The 20,445-nt window shown below is 52.9% G+C and overlaps 4 protein-coding genes across 4 annotated transcripts, besides 1 other annotated feature; 2 read left to right on the top strand and 2 right to left on the bottom strand.

Moving 5' to 3' along the window:
* Positions 1-258: 258 nt before the first annotated feature.
* PODANS_1_5800 (uncharacterized protein) lies at positions 259-539 on the bottom strand (the record flags this gene model as incomplete). Its single annotated transcript, XM_001912755.1, has 2 exons — positions 259-322; positions 409-539. 2 exons carry the CDS (start codon positions 537-539, stop codon positions 259-261), a joined length of 195 nt encoding a protein of 64 aa, XP_001912790.1.
* A 3,282-nt stretch (positions 540-3,821) lies between these two features.
* Positions 3,822-5,493, bottom strand: PODANS_1_5790 (uncharacterized protein; the record flags this gene model as incomplete). The annotated part of the gene is made up of 4 exons (XM_001912754.1): positions 3,822-4,947; positions 5,000-5,205; positions 5,262-5,306; positions 5,368-5,493. 4 exons carry the CDS (start codon positions 5,491-5,493, stop codon positions 3,822-3,824), a joined length of 1,503 nt encoding a protein of 500 aa, XP_001912789.1.
* Positions 5,494-9,496: 4,003 nt separating this feature from the next.
* Positions 9,497-11,784, top strand: PODANS_1_5780 (uncharacterized protein; the record flags this gene model as incomplete). The annotated part of the gene is made up of 2 exons (XM_001912753.1): positions 9,497-10,249; positions 10,315-11,784. Coding segments are annotated over 2 exons (2,223 nt in total), but the record flags the coding sequence as incomplete, so codon positions are not given.
* Positions 11,785-15,165: 3,381 nt separating this feature from the next.
* On the top strand, positions 15,166-17,363 carry PODANS_1_5770 (uncharacterized protein; the record flags this gene model as incomplete). The annotated part of the gene is made up of 4 exons (XM_001912752.1): positions 15,166-15,497; positions 15,551-15,885; positions 16,007-16,251; positions 16,419-17,363. The coding sequence occupies 4 exons, from the start codon at positions 15,166-15,168 to the stop codon at positions 17,361-17,363; spliced, it is 1,857 nt and encodes a 618-aa protein (XP_001912787.1).
* A 1,375-nt stretch (positions 17,364-18,738) lies between these two features.
* Positions 18,739-18,810, top strand: a tRNA (tRNA-Thr).
* Positions 18,811-20,445: the final 1,635 nt, after the last annotated feature.

Genomic DNA, 20,445 nt, shown 5'->3' with positions numbered 1-20,445 from the left:
TGTGTCAAGGAGTGTCAGTCACACCAGCTCACACTAGGCCAACCTCTGGAAGAGATGATGGACTGAAAGTGACGAACCAAAACATGTTAAAGCAACTCCTTCTCCGGTCCTATCAGAGGCACCAGCTGCTTGAATCCAGACACAGAGTCCACAGAAAGAACACCAACACCCATCTCAGAACATAACAGGCCTCCCACAGAGTCTACCTATCCGACACCAAGACGGCCCTCCCAAAATCAACCAAAGAACACGTCTGTCCTAGTGTGGCTTGGAGCAGTCGTCACAGAGGTCGCCGGCGTAGGGGACAGCAGCACCACAGGAGCTATCGTGTCAAAATCAAAGATATTAGCAACTGTCCTGTCGACATTGAAAAGGAGATCAATGACGGAAGGGGACTGAGTGACACACCAAGTCTTGCAGGAACAGAGGCGACTGGACTCATGACCGCTGTGGTACTTCCACTCGTAGTCGGGAGGAATCCGAGATTTCTCGCCGGCAGCGGTGGATGAAGAGGAGCTGCTGAAATTGGAGGACGGCATTTTGAGAATTATGATTTGATATGCCGTGATGCTGCTGCCAGAGAGGTGATGAAGGATGCCTGTAGTATACTCTGAAGAGTGATATGATACAGTTGAAGTGGTGATTGATTTGTTTGTGGTTGGAAAAGAGTGAAGAGGGGAGAGAATTTGGGAATAGAGGAGAAGACTGAGGGGTTTTTAATGGTACGTTTGAGTTCCGATTCTTGTGGGTTCTTATGGCTGAACCTTCTGACAAGAAGGTAGGAAGAAAGGTGCACTACCTGAGGGAAAGGGAAGGAGTAGTTGAATCTTACAATGATGCCCTGGTCTGGTGAGTGCTCTCATAGCCCGACGCAGCTGTCAGGTCCCACACAGTTGTCCGGTCTGGCAGCAGGAGTGCCTCTTCTTGCACTTTGGTCCAGCCAATGGCTTCGATTTACTTCAACGGCGGCAGCCAATCCACTGTCGAGGTGATGATGAATATGGTCCAAAGTGGCAGTCGATGTGAAGGACTGACCAGGGTCCTCTGGGATTACAGCAGCGGTGAAGCCCTTCCGGAACGGTTCCATTTTGGCCGCCTTCTTTCTTGCCTTGTGCCTGTGCGCTGCTTTGAAATCTCGTGACTCATGAAAGGCCATCGTCTTATTCGTCAGCTCGTTCTGCATCAAACACCCCCAGCTGCGCCCGGCAGCAGGGAGACGTTGTAGAGGCGTTGGACGGTGAATCCTATTTTCATCCGACACCAATGGCATTCCCTACGCATATTGATATGTATGTGGTGCGGCACCCAGAATCAGCTCACCAACTGTGCCGATCGAGCCATGCCGCTGAATCTCGGGTCGGTCAGAATATGCAGGCGAGGTTATCATTTGATGATACCTACCTACCTGGCTCCTACCTCAAGTCACCGGAATGAAGACCACCAGGACCATCTCCCCCGTCGGGCATCGGTGAGAAAGGGGCTCAGGTGGTGTGGCTGCTGCCGGTCCTGCAGCCTGCAGCTATCTGCAGGGACAAGCACTCCTCCGCAGCACTCTCCCGCCCGTCATCGACCATTAATCGTCTGTGTCTGGCTTGGTGATCTCAGCATGCATCTCGAGCAGTCAATCAGGTGTCAGGACAGCAGAAAATCTCAAACCTGGCCAGCCTTGACAACAACTTCCTGTGGACAACGCGTGTCAACGGTGCCTCATCCGAAGTGAGCCTTGCAGAGAGCACTACACTTCAAACGTGGGGGCCTCGAAAGGCAAGCACTGATCGGGCACCAAACACAATCAAAGGCCGACACATTTCAAACTGGGCCTCCCTTGGCACGCAGCCCGTATTCCGTCTTTGTTTCCTTTTCATGATTTTTTATTTTATTTTTGCAACTTCTTGCGCGGTGACACAAACGTCGCTGGATGTTGAGACATATACTCGCCATACAGAGACGTCCTGGACATTTGTGCCCCTCAGAAGAGGACCGCCGAAAGGCACCAGTCCGGGCAACCAAGGCCAAGGGACATCGTGGGATGGCCACGGTAACACAGCACACAGCAGGGTACACCAAACTGCAACCTCGCCAGACACGATTGAGCAGCACCCAAGACCTGCCTCTGAACCAGCAACACAAACCATCATGGCAGTCCCATGTCCGCGCTCTGCCACAGAGCGTCAACAGACTCCGCTGAATCGCCCTCCTGCCCGTCTTCCCGGCAAGTCCAGTGTCACCGAGCCCGCTTGTCAACGCACAATGTCGCTGCTGTGCCCGGCGCTCGAGCTTTGTGGTCTTTGATCTTAGTCAAAAAGGTCAGAGACGTTACAATTACCCCTGAAACGACCGCCCCCATCCTTGCTTCCTGGCAGTCGGGCAGCCAGCCTGAGCAGCAAATGCAACTCTTACTGTCCGTGTAGCTACCTACCATAGGCACCCGTTCGACTGCGTCTCGATAGCGAGAACCGCAGCTGCGCCTTTTTGACGTATTCACCTTGGCTGCAAACCCCGAGACAACACGCGTGTTCGCCCGACGGACAGGTCGAAAGTTCAGCTCTTGGCCTGGCGCTACCGTTTTCCTACCAGGTACCTATTCCATGCCGTCGGCAAGCTCGGCATTTTCTTCCTTACCCCTTTTCCCGCCGACCACCAGGTCCAACAACGGCCCAAACCGACGGCAACGACGGCTGTACGATATCAGAAAGAGACATTGAACAAACACCACTCTTCTGGCATGCGCACGCATAAGACCGACGGAGGAGCCGAGGCAGTTGTAGGTGCCGCCGTATGCGGAGGACGGGCACAACAGAAAGCAGCTCACCTTTTTTTGGCAGACGTCATTCACAGGCTGTCTCCTTTCGACCGGGCCGCGAGCCTCTTTATTTACAAAACGGGCTAAGCAAGCTGTCTCCTCAGGTTGGGCAGTAGTACTCTCAAGACTGTACTACTAGCCATGGCAAGCTGTTACCCCTCAAATCTGATGGTCTCCCGTCAGGAGTAATCCTCCGCACACTGAACAAACCCACACCTGGATGCTGGGTAGATTGTATCCTATCAAACCATACATTCCATGAGGACCAATGCGACTTTCTTGTTCTAGAGTGAAGAGAAGTTTACAACACCTCCCAGAATTCACACCACCAAAGCCATACCGCAACCAAGCAATCACCTTGGGTACAGCTAACATGTGCACCTATTCTCCCGCCATGTTTCCTACCGTCACTCTCTCGGCCAACCTGAGTACCTGAGTTCTTCCCGAACCGAAACCTCTTTCTCCCAACCTGTCCTACACATGCCCTCTGTACAACTAGCCAGTGGGAAACCACATGTCGTGCTTTCCGACGTTACCGTCCCTCTCCAAACTGAGGGATTCACATCCACATGTGATGCCTCCAATTTTCCCCGTCTGGATACAGGACCACCACACCCTCTCAGCTCATGACTGTGGACCGTGTGACTGTGACCTGTGACTGCAATCTGCGTAGCGTCAGTCAAGCAGACTTCACTTCACATGTGCAGAGAGAGAGAGAGAGGGGGGGGGGGAGTCCATAAAGATAGATGGTGGTTGTGCCATGATTGCTCATGTATAAAAATGTAAAATAAAATAAAAAGACAGAGCGAACAAAAAAAGAACCACTCCATTTTTTTACTGCCGCGGAGAAATAATACCAGATAAAAAGGCCCAAAATAGTTCGAATGTGCGGTGAAAGGTGTTGAAGCCTCAAGACACAACAGGCAATGCCTACCAGCAACCAAAAAAAAAAAAAAACAGCAAAATGGTATCTTCATCGTCTTCCACCTCTCCCTCTCCCTCCCTTCATTCAACCTCCTCAAACCGTATAAATAAAATCCGGCCTCCTGTCTCCTAATCTCTCCATCTCCTTCTCGCTCATGCCCTCCACCAGATAATCCCTCTTCCCCCTCAACCGTTTCGCATTCTCCCTCCTCAACAGCACCGTCATCAACACCGACCCCCCAAAGAGGAAGACCGCCATGTACGCAATAATTACCGCGTGTCCCTCCACAAATCTCGGCCCGTTGAAGAAGATATTACTGCTCACTACCCCGTTCAGATTTCCCCACCCAATCACAAACCCCATCACCACCCCCCTCTTGTAAACCCCCTCGGTGTTGTTTGCCATCCACGAGATAGTGTTCGATATGCAAGGGTAGATCCCCAACGCTCCGAGAAACGTGCCGACATACTTGACCGCTGCATCCTCGCTCGCCAGTAACATTGCGAACCCCGCCACCCCCAAGACTGAGACCAGAATGTTGCAGAGGCCTCTCTGTCTTGTCCTGTCGGCGATGAAACCGATAACAACCGTCAGGATAGCAGCTGCTGCATACGGGGGCACGCTCATAAGCTGCGCTCGAATGACAGACGTGTTCCAACCCATATCGCTGATAATCGTCGGCAGGAACAGAGAAAACGCGTAAAGCGGCATGTCACACCCCATGTAAATCACCATCCCGAGCCACATCTTCCAATCCTTCAGACTCTCCCACAGCGCACTGTTGGTGTACTTTTCATTCTCCGCCGAGCTCTGCTTGTCAAACTTTAGCCTCCTGACAACTCTCGCTCTGTCAACTTCAGACAAGAACTTGGCTTCGGTGGGAAAGTCGTAGACTAGCCAGAAGGACATGATACCGACGATGATGGTAAGGAGGCCCTCCAGAATGAAAATCCAGGCCCAGCCTGGGAGGCCAGCGATGCCGTGCATATTTTCGATGGCAGCAGCGAGTAAACCACCGAACGAGCCGGACAAGGCAGCTGCCGAGAAGAAGACGGCAGCGCGCAGGCCAAATTCAGAACGCTTGTACCAGCACGAGAGGTAGTAATTCACGCCGGGGAAGAGGCCCGCTTCGGTGAGGCCGAGGAACCAGCGGGCGCACATGAGGCCGGACCAGTTTTTGACGAAGCCCATTCCTAGCATGCTTGCGCCCCAGAGCACCCTGATATTGATTGTCAGAGTGGTACAAAGAAGTAGATTTGACCGGGACTCACATGATGATGGGGATGAAGACCGAGGGCCGGTATCGTTTTAGCATGATATTGGTGATGGGTTCAAAGACGGCGTACGACACAAAAAAGATGGTGAGGGTGGCATTGTAAGACGAGATGGTGAGGCCGAGGTCTTCAGAGAGACCGGCGATTTTGGCATTGCCAATGTTCGTTCTGTCGAGAAAGGCGAGGAGGTAAAGGAAACAAAGCTGAAATTGCGGTTAGTCTTGTTCAAGGCCGAGTGAAGGAGTGACAATGGAGTTACCCATGGCATCAGCTTCTTATCTAGCTTCCAGAGTAACTTGCGGTCCTGTATGATGGTTGTTAGCGCTAAATTGACTTGAAAATACATGACTCAAGTCAATTCTTACCACTTCGGCCTTCTCGGCCGCCGTGAGATGGGCGTCTGGATCTTCTGGAAACTCCATTCCTTCGTCGTGGCTTCGCTGAGCCTCGCTGATGGAGTCTTTCTCTCTGTCGTCACTCATGCTAATCATCTGCTCCAGGACTAGCCTTTCTTTTGATGTGACGATGTCGTTGGCTGCTGTGAGAGCCCAGATTGTGTTAGCCGACACAAACTATCAAGTTTGATTTGAAACGACGGTCCAGTGGACCGGAAAGACGGGATTCAGCCGGGCTTTGAGCAACGGTGCTTGAAAAGTACGCTACCGTTGATGGTGGGAGGGCAATGAATCATGAAGAAGAGGAACGAGCGGGAATCAATTGCTTGGATGGTGCGGGATGGGAGTTGTGTATTTAATGTTCAAAGCCAGACGGCGGAGAAGTGAGGGGGGGAAGTCACGAACCCATGGTGTCCATTTTTTTCCCCCAGCAGAAAACAGATTCTGGTGGTGTGGAGTGAAGGCGTCAGTCTCAACTTCCTCTTCCAGTCACTTGACCGTTATTCGTTGACGTATTGTCCGCTCTATTGGATGCGGGGGCCACACCGATATCACCGAGCGGGCGATCAGCGCGATGCACTCCCGAATATCGAAAAGGATCTTTGTTCCGGGTCTTCTGTCGGGAAGTGAGGCCACAAACGACCAATCCCAGCGTGTCTCTGTAAGCAGAAGGTGCAGAGAGGGTGGTGTTTGGCGTGCAGGAAATGCTACGTGGGTGTTATCAAGGTGTGGTGGTGTTGGATGGCAAGCGAGCCGCTGGTTCGTTAACACGCAATTGGTCGATCTGTCACCTCGTGGAGCCTGGGGGATGCCGCTATACCGTCGAGACAACGATGCATGACCGGAATTGAGTTGCGGAGGAGGCTTTCAACTGCTGAAGCATGTTATATGTATGGCGCTGGCACCAGACGCCACGGACGGATGCCACCCTCCACAGGACACCACTGCCCGTCCGTGTTTCTCCACTGAGAACCAGCGACAGGGATATCGCAAACCTCAATATACTGGCTCCCGGCATGGACGAAGCTGGCTTTCTCGGTATCCCTGCCAGTCAGTCCTTTCGTCTGCGCATGTTCCCGAACAGCCAAGTCCAATAGACCGCGCCCCCCTCCCCTCTTGTTGAGAAGCAGAGCGACTTAGAACGACCCCGAAGTGTGTCTCCAAACCTCTGATGCAGCTGCAGGACCAAGAGCCCATGCCCGAAAGCGCCTTTCCACGCCCCCGCTCTCTTTGCCGGCTTCCAGTGAACGAGACACAGCATCCGAACGCCGAGAATTCGGCCATTGGCCTACGAGGTGAAGGTTTCTAGAACCGTTGGAAGCGTCGTCAGGCGGCCACAGAGCAGGGATCGTAAATTAACTTGTGTGTCTTTCCGAAGCGGTGATGCTTGTAGCTTCTCCGAATATCATGGTCATATATTGCTTCTGGTTCTCTGGGAGCTACCTGGGGCCGGCCAATACCCTAATATCGACGCCTCCTGGGGCACCCGAGTTCGCAGCGGTAATCACACGCATGCCAGATTGACGAGTTCCAAAGATAGCGCGACCCTGGACCTTGACTGGGCGTCATAGTGTCTCACTCGACCGGTTCCCAGCAAGACAGATCAAGGTACTGTGTCACAAGATTTTGGCTCCCACCAGTTTCCCCCCCCCCCCCCCCCTTACTGAGAATCAAGACATGCCCACTCGCAGAGCCTTTTACGGCCTTTACCACGGTAGGCTGCCCCAGCACGTACTTGAGAGTTCCGGAGATAAAGCGGTCGTGACCCAGATCCAGCGCCGTCTATGGGAAGCTGCTGTCTCTCCATCTTGTCAGCTTTCACCAGACTCACATTGCGCCCAGGTCCCCAGGAACCGGCTCCGATAGCTTACCGGGAAGAAAATTGGAGCTGGACAAGAGTTCAGCCACCGAGTCTATACCCCGCATGCTTCTGCATGTCTTTTACCTCAGCACCGTACCAAGGTGAGGTAGCTACCTGGATACCTTGGGTCGGTTCCATTGTTCAGTGTGGCCATTTTCCAGACCAGACTACGGTAAGCAGCCACCAGTCGACAACAAAGGCCTATTGGCCAACAGCATGAAGTAGATTGGTAGAAAGGACCAACAAGAGAACGGCAAAATAACTATACCTGCGCTGGCATAGCGCGCTGTATGCTTTGGATGTGGGTGACCTACCACGGCGACTCCGAGAGGCTTCATCCTAGCATCACGTCTGAATATGGAGTGGGTGTCCTATTGTTCTGGACGGGAGACTGAGTGAATCTCTAGGAAATGAGTTCCCCGCAGTTGCTCTTTGAAGCCGTGGTTAACCTCAAATCCTTGCTACACCTGTCCAACCATCAGAGCGCAACCAGCACCCCCCCTCGTGGACGTGGGGCTTGCCGGGAGATTGTCGATGAGCAACAATGGGCAGACTAATGCGAGACTCTACCTTTGCTTCCGGCGGAAGACATGGCCATGAGGCAAGTGCCCGGTAGGACTGCCTCCCTGCGACCTCGCCCACGTGTCTGCTGAGATGGAGAAATTAGAATGGACTGCCTGCTCTTCAGGGGGGGGTTCTGATAACAGACACTTGGCAGAGGTCAAAAGAGGAGACAGATCGTCTCGATGCCAAGGTTGGTAAGCATCTGCCAAGACGGGAAGACGTTCGGAATTGCTTCTGCGAATTCTTGCCCAGACGGCCGAGGATTCGCCAATCGGCTCTCTGCAAGCCACACATCTGGCTTGGCACGCCCCGCGCCCATCGGAGGCGCCTCCGTAAATCCCCAAGTGTCCATCCACTCTTTGCTTCTTCCATTCCAGGAGCGGAATATGCGCCGTGGTGTCGTGAGTGTTGCAGAGCTGAGGCAAGGAGGTTTTGACAGGTTGCATCCGCTAGGAGAAATTCAGGTGATTGAGCTGCGACATGCCGACTTGACCGGTGGAAAGACGCATAGGGCGGCCAGGAAGTCGCAGGAAGCGCATGGAGAAAAGCAGGCAGGCATTTCCACGAAAAGTAGCAGACCACCCTCACCGCTCCACGACGGCACCACTCGGGCTCCCGAGAGTCGGACTTCAGCTGTCGGATGTGGGGCCCTTCGGTGGCCGTCTCGGGGGCATGATGTTGTGTCACAGTGGCCGCATCCTCTTTGCATGCTCTAGTCTTCATCAAACGACCGGCAGCATGTGTATGTATGCCGGTAAACAAAGAGCCAAGTATGCAGAGCGCCGGTCACGATTCGAGTTTGCTGTCCGTGGGACTTTTGGTGTTTGCTGATGGTGACAGTGGGGGCGTCCTCGGCGTTCCTGGCGTTCTGCAGGAGGCCATACAGCAATCCTGTGATTTGTGGCAGCGAACCTTATGTGACCTCATGTCAAGTCACGTTTTGGACGCCACTCTTCGGCAACCCCGGGGCGGACGTCTTGTCATTGCTGGGGGAAAAGACGAAAGAATGCAAAATATCCCATCCACTCGTCAAATTGGAAAATAACAAGACATGGGTTCCAACCACCCTCTGCCACCTACACCATGCAAGCACCGAGCCTGGGCGGACGCAAAGAGCACAAGGTTGTCTGAACCCATGTCTTGTTATTTTCCAATTTGACGAGTGGATGGGATATATGTGAGAGTGATGAGAGGTGCGTGAGCTTGAAGTCGATGAGCTGAGAGTTGAGATGAGTGAGATGAGATTTGTCTTGGAGGGTTGATGAGTAATACTCTCACTACCTAAGCCTAGAACCAATCAAAACTGCCAAAGAGGTGGGTACATCGACATTATCTGGTTGGTGAGAAGCCATCTGATCTGGTGAGAATGATTATGACTAAACCTGAGTGAAATGAACCAAACCAACAAACGAAAAGCCCCGAGACAACCATCTTCTTTCATAGTCTTAGCCATCATCTTTAGAAGATAGTGACTGTTTTTCGCCTTAGTTGGCGGCTGCCCGCCCTGCTTCGGACCCGCTTACTCGCGGCCCGACCCTGGCTTCGGCTATCCGAAGTGAGGAGGAGTCTGATCGTTCCCGGGCGCGCCGGCCTACTGACTTTTTGCGCAGTTGAACGCTGTCATGACGAAGACGGTGTGCATTGTTGGTTGGTCACCCGGACTGTCCACACTATAGTCTTTATATTGATGCTAATATTTTTTCAGGGGCCGGGCCTTCGGGTCTCGTGGCCGCCAAGTCTCTTCTCCACGACGTGCCCAGGGGCACTTTTGAGGTCACCATTGTCGACTCCCAACCTCGACTGGGGGGTCTCTGGCCATCCCAGAGGGACGACAATGGTGGCCTCATCCATCCTCTCATGGTCGCCAACCAGAGCAAACACACCGTCCAATTCAGTGATCTTGCTTGGCCCGAAGATGCCCCTGAGTTGCCGCAAGCGTGGCAGGTTGGCCAGTATCTAGATCGGTACTACAAAGCGTACTGCCTCGCGGCAGAGCTATGCCTAGAAACTCGCGTTGAGAGGACCGAGAAAACTCGTTCTGGATCCTGGCGTGTTTGGACTCGCTCAAAGGATGGAACTCTGGGAGAACGTCCCTTTGATTATCTCCTCGTTGCTTCGGGCTATTTTGGGAAGCCAGCAGTCCCTGGGTCCGACGTGATTCCTGAGCATCCCGAAGTACCCGTCATCCACAGCAGCAAGTACCGAAATTTGAAGGATATGCTTGGAGGAGGTAAACCCAAAGGGGGCAAGATTCTTGTTGTCGGAGGCCAAATGTCAGGCGTTGAGATTGCCGGCACCATTGCTACACACTTGTCTTCTGTCACGAACTCGCCTGGAACAAGCCCAATAGCGAACCCTGAGAAATACTCTGTCCATCACATTATTCAAAAACCGGTCTGGGTAATGCCAATGTTTCTATCACCAAAGGTACCTATTCATTCCATGTTGTTGGAGAACTGGGAGAGCAAAACTGATAAATGTGTACTAATCAGGCAAGCTCACCGGCACCCCCCTTCCTGCCGTTGGACTTGGCGTCCTATAACCTCTCCAACCGTCCCCACCCATTGACGAATACGCAAGGTCACATTACCGAGGAGTCAGCAATTCGAACCAGTTCCCTTTACGAAACTGCTCTCGGAACAGACCAGTCCATCTATTCCCCTGCACTCGCCTTCACCCACAAGGACCATGCCAACCCACAGTTCATAGCAGTCAGCGACAACTACAACGAGTTCGTCCGGTCAGGGCTCATCACTGTGACCCAGGGCAAACTGGACAAGCTTTCCGGTCATGAGGCTATCATCTCGCCAACAGGGGGCAAAGTCGACGACATTGTAGCAGTGGTTTTGGCGACTGGCTTCAAAGCATCTGACTCAATCTCCTTTTTACCGCAGGAAGAACTGGAGACGCTTTCTCTTTCTCCAGACGATCTGAACAACACCGTTGCGTTGGCATTCCATGGCACATATCACCCTTGCATTTCCAACCTTGGATTCGTGGGATTCTACCGATCTCAATACTGGGGTGTGATGGAGATGCAAGCTCGATTTGTCACGACTCTCTGGAACGCCGGCGGATCAGGATCTGTTGCTCTGGCCCAAGCCCTGAAACAAGCTTTGGACAAGGACAAGTCTATTCAACGGACGATCGCACTTCGGGACGACCCACGAGCATCTCAGTTCCCCATGGGAGACTACGCCTGGCTCATGCAAGAATTTGCCACAGCATTGGAAATGGAGCGTGTGGACCATCTCGGTGCTATGCCCGCACTCCCCCCTGCTGGCAACGAGATGAACATTCTGACTCCGGCGCGATATCCATCGAAGAGGCTTAACGAGTTTCAGCAGCCGGAGTTCACGAAATCTCTAAAGCAGACCGAAGCAACAGTATGGGCAGGTGTATCATCTGGCAAATTTGTCGCAAAGGCCGTGTTTCGGTCTCTACTGGGAGAGTGGAAGCTGGAGAGGAAACTCACAAGCAAGCTTCCCAGTCACCCTAGCGGTCATTTCAGCGGTACGGCCAGGTTCTTGCTCCGGGAGGGCACAAGAGATGGTCGCGAAGCCGAATTCGACAAGATTGTCCAAGAAGGCGGTGATATCGGCATGGAGTACCTGTACATCGAAGAAGGCGACTTTGAGGCCGACAGCGGCTTCACCTTCCGAGCCACTCGTCGCTACATTTGGCGCTACAACGAGAACAAGGACGAGCTCAGTGTCTGGTTTGCGAAGACGGATGATCAGAAGAGGGCCGATTACCTCTTTCACAAGGTGGAATTTACGGTGCCAAAGGACGATAACGAAAAGAGCTGGAAGGCGACGGCTGGACACATGTGTATCAAGGATTATTACGACGTCAAGTATGACTTTCGCTTCAAGGCGGTCAACCTGGTGGATTGGAATTTGGCGTACACTGTCAATGGCCCGCAGAAGGATTACACGATCGATGGCACCTACACCCGTTGAGACTTTTGTACATACCTAGAAAGATTGTCAGCTCCTCTCCTGAATTTTACGAGCACAATCCTCATTACTGGCTTCTTGGGCGGCATGCGATGAACATGAGAGGTGAACTCGCATAAGGTAAGTTATCTTCGCGCCAAGCGGTTGCGGTGAGATTTCAACGGTTCCGGGCATTTTCCACCTCCAAAATAGCATGTTTGCCTTCTAGTCCTGTCTCGAGGCTTGCAGCAACGTCAGCCCACTGCCCGTCAACGGATTCGGCACAGCATCACCACCCATCTGACTGGTCGAGTTAACAACCCAACTAATGCAGGTACTTTGGAGACTAATGCAAAGATATCACCATTGGTCGCAAGCCTTCTCCAAGGATGACAAAGTTGGTCAAACAAAGCATCTATCCAGTCAAGGCGGGAAAGATGCCTACCTACCGAATCGACAGCCCTAAACTTTGGTCTTCAACTCTAGGAAAATGGCAGCAAACTACAGGGATACTCCCGAGTTGGAATTGCATCGGAACACAGCAGTCCCAATTCTGTTGCCAATCCATGGAGCTGGACTCGGACAGGAGAATTTTACCCTGGCTCGGTGTTTCTTCTCCGACATGGAGTCACGATCAATGGCAGCTGAAGAAAAGACAGGAAGACATCTCGGAAATGTGACTCTCGCGGTTGAGAAGAAACAGTCAAGGACAAGGACGGGAAACAAGACAACATCAGAACCATCGCTTCACCGGAAGGCCGAGGATGTGCCTGTGCCTTGTGCCCAGCTCGATGCGCTGTGTCGCATGGCGACGGCAGCCAAGCCGGGATCCCACTTTACATAAATCAATAGAAAATGCAGTCTGTCCCGAATACCCTGCCCTGCCTCTTCTTTTCCTTGATCCTCAGACGCTGGATCGACCGAAGACGAAAGATGCCCATCGAACGAGAAGTGACATGCGGAATATCAACTTGCTTGGTTGCAGTGCCTGAGTTTTCATTCAAAGTAGGAGGCACCCAATCGATGACGAGCATCGCTCCAAGAGGGACGAAGGAGTCAGGTCGACGGCCGTTGCTTGCGCTGCCCCTGTCTGTGCGAACGCGGGTGTCCGATCGCTTCACGCAGAAATCAAGTTCCACAACACTGCATCAAGGTCCATTGATTTTGCCTCAGGCCTTTCTGACCGGAGAGCGACAGCACAGAGATCCATATTTCATCTCAATTTCTCCGCCTGGTTGCTCCATACCGGGGCACTCACAGCCCGACTCCCCGGTTCGTCCTTTCCGTAAGGACTTGAGAGTATGGGACTTTTGGTCAGAAGTTAGGCCTCAACCCGAAACTCAGAAATCTGCGCGGCGATAACGGAAGAATGTTCTTGCCACGTTCTTGTACCTCTTTCGGAGATGGAAAGCTCGTCGTAGGTAGGTCAAGGTCACCATCTCGTCTCTTGAAACAATGGCGTTGATACTGGGCAAAACTCGGACGAGAAGAACGGGATGACGTCTGTTCCTTTTTCCCTCGGGCCGAAGGTCTGGTCCCAGAATGCAGTAGTTCCAATCGAGGCAAATTTGTGGCTTGCTCATCCACCCCTGGCTCACTGTGCTGCCATGTTTGTTCATCTCATGTTTGCTTCATGTTGTCCAAAAGCCCCCCTTCGCCATGAGTGCCAAGAACGCCCACAAAGCCCCCCCCAGCAAACGGTTGACGAATGTTTGCTTCTCTGTAACGGCTTTCGGATAGCTAACCGCCATCTTTCCTGCTATTGGCTTTGGTGTGATTGGCTATCATTGTTGCCGCCTCATTGGCCTTATCCATAGGTAGGTACTCACATACCACTCACTCACTGATGATGAACCTTCAAAACTCCTCTCACTACTTCCCACCTCATCCCCATACGAACACTCACTTGCGTTGTATCAAACATGCATACATAATTGGAACCTACATGACGCCCACATACCACTTAGTCGCTAAGGTACGTCAAATGACTGGAGGACTGAGGTGAAGTTCGGTTTCTTGATGGAACAGAGAGGTCTAAAAACAATTTACAAGCTGAGGCACCCAGCACAGAGGGCCGGCCGGAACACATGCTGTGGTCCTGTCGATTTCCGCTGGAACATCCAATCACACAGAGCAATGGCACGGTATCGAGTCACACGAGCAATTTGGAGCAAAGTCCCACTCCTACTCTGAGGGGGAGGAAAAGTGAGCTCAGACATCATCCATGAGCGGCCTCGAACAAGAGCTCAAACCAAGTGTATCTGAGGAGAAACAACAATTCGAAATCCCGCCTTGGCATTGCCAGACTGGAAGGCATTGTGTGCCTTATTCTTGTTTAGCCTTGGTGGATCGTGTCTAGCCCATGCGGCAGGACGCATACGGAGTTGATACTGTCGCCGCCATTCTGGCTTGAATATCACAGTGCATGCAGGCCTCACATGTCCTGAATACCACACACCCAGGGAGACAAATTACGGCATCTCCAATCAGGGGCAGGTTTGCTGGCGGAATTAGGTGGCGTGCAGATACTGCATCTGGATGCAGAACCCAAGAAGCAGCACAATCAGCCCCCTTTTTCGTGTTGGCAAAGATCCCCTCCCTCTCTACTCGATTCGAGAATCCGCACCTGCCAAAACCAGACACGCACCCGCACGTTTTGGACGTGTCGCTGGTCGCCTTCCACCCCCCTCGAGATTTGTTTCCACCACTCGTTGTGGCGGCCGTTCTTCAGCTGTCTCATGCCGCATCTTCCCCAGACAAACCGTCTCTCCCCGGCACATCATTTCAGTCACTTCCGCGCCTTGGCTTTCAAGCCTCCTCCCATCTTGGCTTCAACCCGATATCTGTGGTCAGGTACCTGGTAACCATCCAGGCCTGCTACTGACAGCGAGGCACCTGCTGCTGCATGCCAACACGGAAACAAACATTGAGGCTGGCGATATCACACCAGAATACCAGCAGAAACCAAATAGCTACCTAGCTGAAAGTGGAGAGGACAAGGTCAGCCATCGTCGGATCCTGTAGAGGTTCAGATCAGGGGTTGTATTGCTGCAGGTAAGGTAGTTGCTCCAGCTTAAGCCAGCCGCAAGAGACACAGCTGGGCCATCTATCGACCTATACACCCCGCCAGCAAACCAGCGAGCTTCAATTTCTGAGCACCCAATCTTGCGGATTGACACTCACCCATGCACTTTCTACCTTCTAGCGCAGCCACGTCGAATACTGACCTGACCTGAATTCCGAACCCATTCGCTCGCTCACACACACACCCACACACCCACGCGACTGCTGCTCCCCCCTCCCCTCCCCCCCCCTTCCCCCGCCGGCCACCGACCAAGCACACCTCCCACACCAGCTTCCGCTTTTGTCAACAAAAAAAGTCTGAGATTTAATATATCCCTGTTCATGACCAGCACTTGGTCTCCCTCCTTCTTTCTCGCTATGGCCGCTCTCAAGATTGTCCCTGGACAAAGCGGCTACATGAATTTGACATCGACAGAACGAGACACCATCCAGCATGTGGAACGGTTTGGGGCCTCCCTGAGCCTGGTGGGGGTTTCCTTCATCTTTTGGGCTTACTGGATGTTTAAGCGGGTTCGGACGGTACCCAACACTTTTATCCTCTTTGCTTCCATTGCGAACGTTGGGGCCAGCATCGCCTGCTTGATCGGCTATGCTGGAATAGTCGCCGGGGATGACTCTGGGCTATGTAAAGTTCAAGCGTTTTTGCTGGAGATGTAAGTTTTCCTTTGTCTTTTGGACTTTATCGAGATGCTGATAGGAGCTCCAGGTTCATGCAGTCGGATCCTTGGTGGTCGCTTGCCATGGCTGTCAATGTGTACATGGTTTTTTTCATGGCATACAACCCGAACAACTTTCACAGACATCTCTGGATGTACTGTGTCGTTTGCTTCGGTGTTCCCGCCGTCCCGGCAGTTGTCATGTTATTCCATCGGCCTGGCGATGTGCACATGTACGGGAACGCAACAGTATGTCCTCTTTTCCATCCCATCTCGCAACACCTCTCTCGTACCTACCTAGGGTCTCGTCACATTCAGCTCGACACCGACACCACGACTTCGGCTCCAATGGCGGCCTCGGTTCCCACTTTCATGATACAAAGATGCTGACACTTGCTTTTAGCTGTGGTGCTGGATTGCCGACGCGTACAATCAGCTGCGCATCTTTCTCTACTACCTACCAATCTGGACTTGCATCGCGCTGTCTGCTCTCATCTACGTGGCAGTCGGCTACCATGTGTTTCACCAGCGTAACCAGTTGAGGAACCTCACACTGAGCAACCAGGCCAAGGACGCCTCCGGCACCGACCTCAGAGGATCAGCGGAAAAGGTGCCCCTTTTTTTTCCCTTTATCATTCTTTCTGTTCTTGCGCTCTCGTCTCCCGGGGCGAGATGTTTGTCACACCCTACTACGTCATTTCCAAATGTTTTCCCTCTTTTCTTTCTCTTTCCTCTGCTTCGTTTTAGCCCCGTGGGTGTTTGACATGCTGACATGAACAACCGCGCTAGGAACCCCAACTCGACGACAGAAGAGGCGCATGCTATGGCACCGTGACGACCGAGGTCCAAGTGACAGCTGAAGCGGCAGAGTGCTCCTCGCACGCCTCGACGCTGACGGATGGCACTCACGACCAGCAGCACGAAGCGACCCCGCCCTCGACACCCACCGGCGCGTCAAGCATCACACCCGTCCTACCGCCCGCCCACCGCCATGCCATGGCCACCGCCCCTCAGCCACCAGCCGCCACCCTCCACCCGTGGGTATCGCCCGCCGAGTCCCTCGACTCCGACGACTTTGGGAGATCCCCCACCTCGCACTCGTGCTCTCGAACCCAGCACTCGAACCCGTTCCAGACTATCTCGAGCGTTTCCTCTGCCCCAAGATGCCGGTCCGCCTCTGTCGCGAATGTCAACAGGCAAAATTGGTTGAAGACCAGGTTTAACCACGTCGGTCAGGCGTGGAAGAAGTTTCGGTACAAGCTTGTCAACCTGGACCCGATCAAGTTGGCCTATCTCCGGACCTCGTTTGTTTTTGCGATCTCAGTGCTCGTGACGTGGACGCCGAGCAGTATCAACCGCGTTTACGCTCTCATGTACCCAGCTACGACGAGCTACTCGCTCAATCTTGCTTCTGCCGTCGTGTTGCCGCTTCAGGGGTTGTGGAATGCCGTTATTTTTGCGGCGACTAGCTGGGCTGTGTTGGCGGAGGAGTTTAAGACTTTGTGGATCAGGTCTGGGGTGAGGATACCGGGACGGTGGCAGGAGGAACAACAGGAAGGGGGGGCGGTGGTGGATAGGGAAGGGGTGGAAGGCTTTAAGATGGCTTGGCACCAGAATGGGAGAGGGAGGGTTAGTCACGAGGAAGGGGACGATGGGGATGATGTGTTGGTGCCGCCGGAGAGGGTGTTTAGGGAACGGCATGGGAGTGTGGCGGGTGGGTTTGATGGTGGGGGTGGGAGTAGACGGCCGTCAGAGTATGGGAGTCGAAGACCGTCGGAGTATTTGGTGCCACCTTTGGGGGGGCCGGGGAGTCCGAGGGCTGGGCAGGGGCAGGTCAGGGTTATTAGGGGAGGTTCTTTATGATAGGGCGAGGTTGGTGGTCAGCGACCACGTGCGGATGGGTTGACGAGCCTTTTCGAGTGATGACGAGGATGGCCTTGTCGATCGACAAGGTGAAGGCGGGCACACCTCCTGCTGGCTCATCCCCGGGGTTCTTACTTTTTTTCTACAGGCCGGCCTGTATGTTTGTCATGTCTTGTTCTGACGGCGGATTACGGTAGTGTGAGCGGGGCGTCATGAGTTTGTTTTACTATACCCAGGACAGGTTGTTAATTTCGGCGCGAGGATGGGTGGAGTTTGGGGAATGTTGAATGATGTATACCAAGGGGATGGGAGCTTTGTGACGGATGATGAGGCGGGTTAGACAGCTCGTCAGTGTGTACCTACACCATGCAATCTTCTGTTACGTATGAGACCTGAATGATTCTGCCAGGTCTGCTCGGATGCTTCTTCCTCATGACCCGACCACTTACTGTGATTTTGCCAGGCGCTCTGCGTTTCATCACTGTTCGTGTCTTTGGAGTAGCTCACCATCAGCATCATTGATGAATGTGTGATATTAAGCTCGGCTTGCTTACTGGGTTTGACTGTTGTGTTTTATGAGATAATCCAAGCCCCAAACTTTTGCTCGTGGGCGATGAAGCAACGGACAAGATGGGCTGATGCTCATAGACCTCATACTCCCGTGTACTCGTGAACTTGAAGGGGTGTATGTAAGGTACCTACCTACCTAGTCAGCATCATCCTTTCGGTCAACCAAGAAAGCCCTGCGATTTAATCCCCAACCGTTCATGCCCCAGAGTTAGACGCCATCCTCAAGCCGACTTCGGCCACAACATACAATCTCACATCTCACTTCCACAAGCCGGTCAGACATGTGGTCAAAGTGTGTTTCTTGTTGCATCGTTCAGCCCGGGTGGCAAGGTAAAATCATTTTGGCCACATGTTGCCAGCTTCATCGAGATCGACGTGCCTCCATCATACGTCGTCGTCGGTTGACGCCGGAGCATTCTGTCACATCCAGAGCGTCGGGTCCTAATACAAGAGAGGGATTTTATTTTTATTTTTATTTTTGCCAGAAGTACCATGCTTTTCTGATAGCTCATATATCACGACCGCTGGCAATTGTTATTGTTTGCTGGTGACATGATTACTTGGACAAAGGGGTGTCGTGTTCTTGGTAGGTAGGTAGGTAGAGGGAGACAATGGGCCCCGCTTTCTGCCTGATATACTTCTTGGCTTTGAGAGACAATGTTAATGGCTCGACACCATCCCCATTCGTGGATGCTCTTTTGAAGAGGGAGAGGATCAGGAAGGAAGGAATCTCTTGGTCCGTTGCTTTCAGCGGCATTCGTCTGTTAAAGGGTATTGCCGGTGACATGTTCAACACGTCAGCTCAGCCCGCATGGCTCAGTGGTAGAGCGCATCACTAGTAATGATGAGGTCGTCAGTTCGATTCTGGCTGTGGGCATCAAGTTTTGTAATTTCCCTCACCCCTTCCGGGACATGATGATTGTTTTTGGTATCCTTTACTGCAGTTTTGGCAATTTAGCGTCCGGCCATTTTTGTGACCTTGGTGTCTACTTCGAGCTTCAACATGTTTGTCACACAACCTTCGCCCAGACTCCCGCAATATGAGCGCTTTTTGACAGTCAGCCCGAGGGCACTTCTGTCCCTTCGGTAGTATCTATCAGATATCTCTACGTTTCTCCATCCACTCCTCTCTTTTTCTCTGATACCGACTCTGCAGCCGAAGTATGATGTCGTTCTGGTGAATGAATGCCCAGATATCTACAACAGCCAGAGCGACTCCATCGCGAAAACAACCAGCCCCTTCGGTCCCACACAATTCGCCGACTCTTCCGAGTCCGCACGGTCACTAACACCACCATCCCGCCAGTTCTGTCACGAGGACGAACCCCCCATAATCCATCTGGGCGATGGCCGATGTAAAGCTCTGATAGCCGGTTCTATTTCGTGCCCTCCCTCCTCCTGCTGTGCACGGTGTTGCAAAATCGCTAGTTTGTGTGAACGAGAGAGGGGGGAACACACATAGCACAAACTGATATGGGGGTGTTGGTAGCACGTGGTACCTGTCAGGCCGAGATGCGGAGGAGGACGGAGGAGAGGGGAGATAAACGACCCGAAGATGTGATCAAGGTCGGGATCGACGTTGGGGTGTTTGATGATACTGCTTTTATGCGGTGCGAAGAGGTAGTGGAATTCTTTCTTGTTAGAGAAAGGGAAGGGAAAGATGTCCGAGGGAGGGAAGGGGAGGAGGATGGGGAAACACGGGAGTGGTACGGGCCAGGGTCCTTTTGTCACTCATCTCTTTCTTTTGGTGTTGAAGGGTAGAACTAACTGCTTTATCATCATTTCCGTTTCCTTTTCTGTTGGTGACGCCTGAGATCCCGCGGTTGCTGTGCGTTCCGCGGTGTGTTGTGGGACGTTGCTTGACTGTCTGGATTTGACGTCGAGCGTGGGGTGTCTTAGTAATGGGTGCGTCTGAGTAAGGGGTTCCAAGGGGACAGCAGGTCCAGACCGGGCAGTAATGATGCGTGGTCGGTAGGGACCACGCTGGCGAATAAGTCAAAGGACGGCGGATGCGGGTCATGGGGGCGCTGCTTTCGGACGTGTAGACAAGCGTGCATTGCTCGGGATAGTCTAGATGGTTCCTATCCGATGTGCAGTCGATGGAAAAGAGTTCCCCCAACCCACGTAGAGCCTCAAGATAGAGTAGAAAGAGGGAATAGACAGCTCTGTCAAAATGTCAGAGGACAGGAAAAGACCCGGTGGGGGTGATACAGCAGGCGAGAAAAAGGCACTCGCTCGCCCTGCAAATCTGCAAAGCGTCCATGACAACAGCGCACGTCCACTGGCTTCGTAACACGGGCACGCCTGGAGTATCAAGGGCAAACCGAGCCGGAGCGAATCCATCTATCCGGACTTGAGTCCGGGTATCTGTTTTCCCTACCACAAACGGAAGCAAAGAGTTGACTGTTGTACCCCACTGCCATTTTCCGTCGGTCAGAAGGGATGAGCCACGTAGAGTTGCGGGGAATGGAAGTGTCGTGGGCTGAAAGTCGGGCACCTTGGGGCACAATTA

The sequence above is a fragment of the Podospora anserina genome, chromosome 1 (genome assembly GCF_000226545.1).
Source record: "Podospora anserina S mat+ genomic DNA chromosome 1, supercontig 1".
Classification (NCBI taxonomy): Eukaryota; Fungi; Ascomycota; class Sordariomycetes; order Sordariales; family Podosporaceae; genus Podospora; species Podospora anserina.
This window is presented reverse-complemented; position numbering and strand designations above follow the sequence as displayed.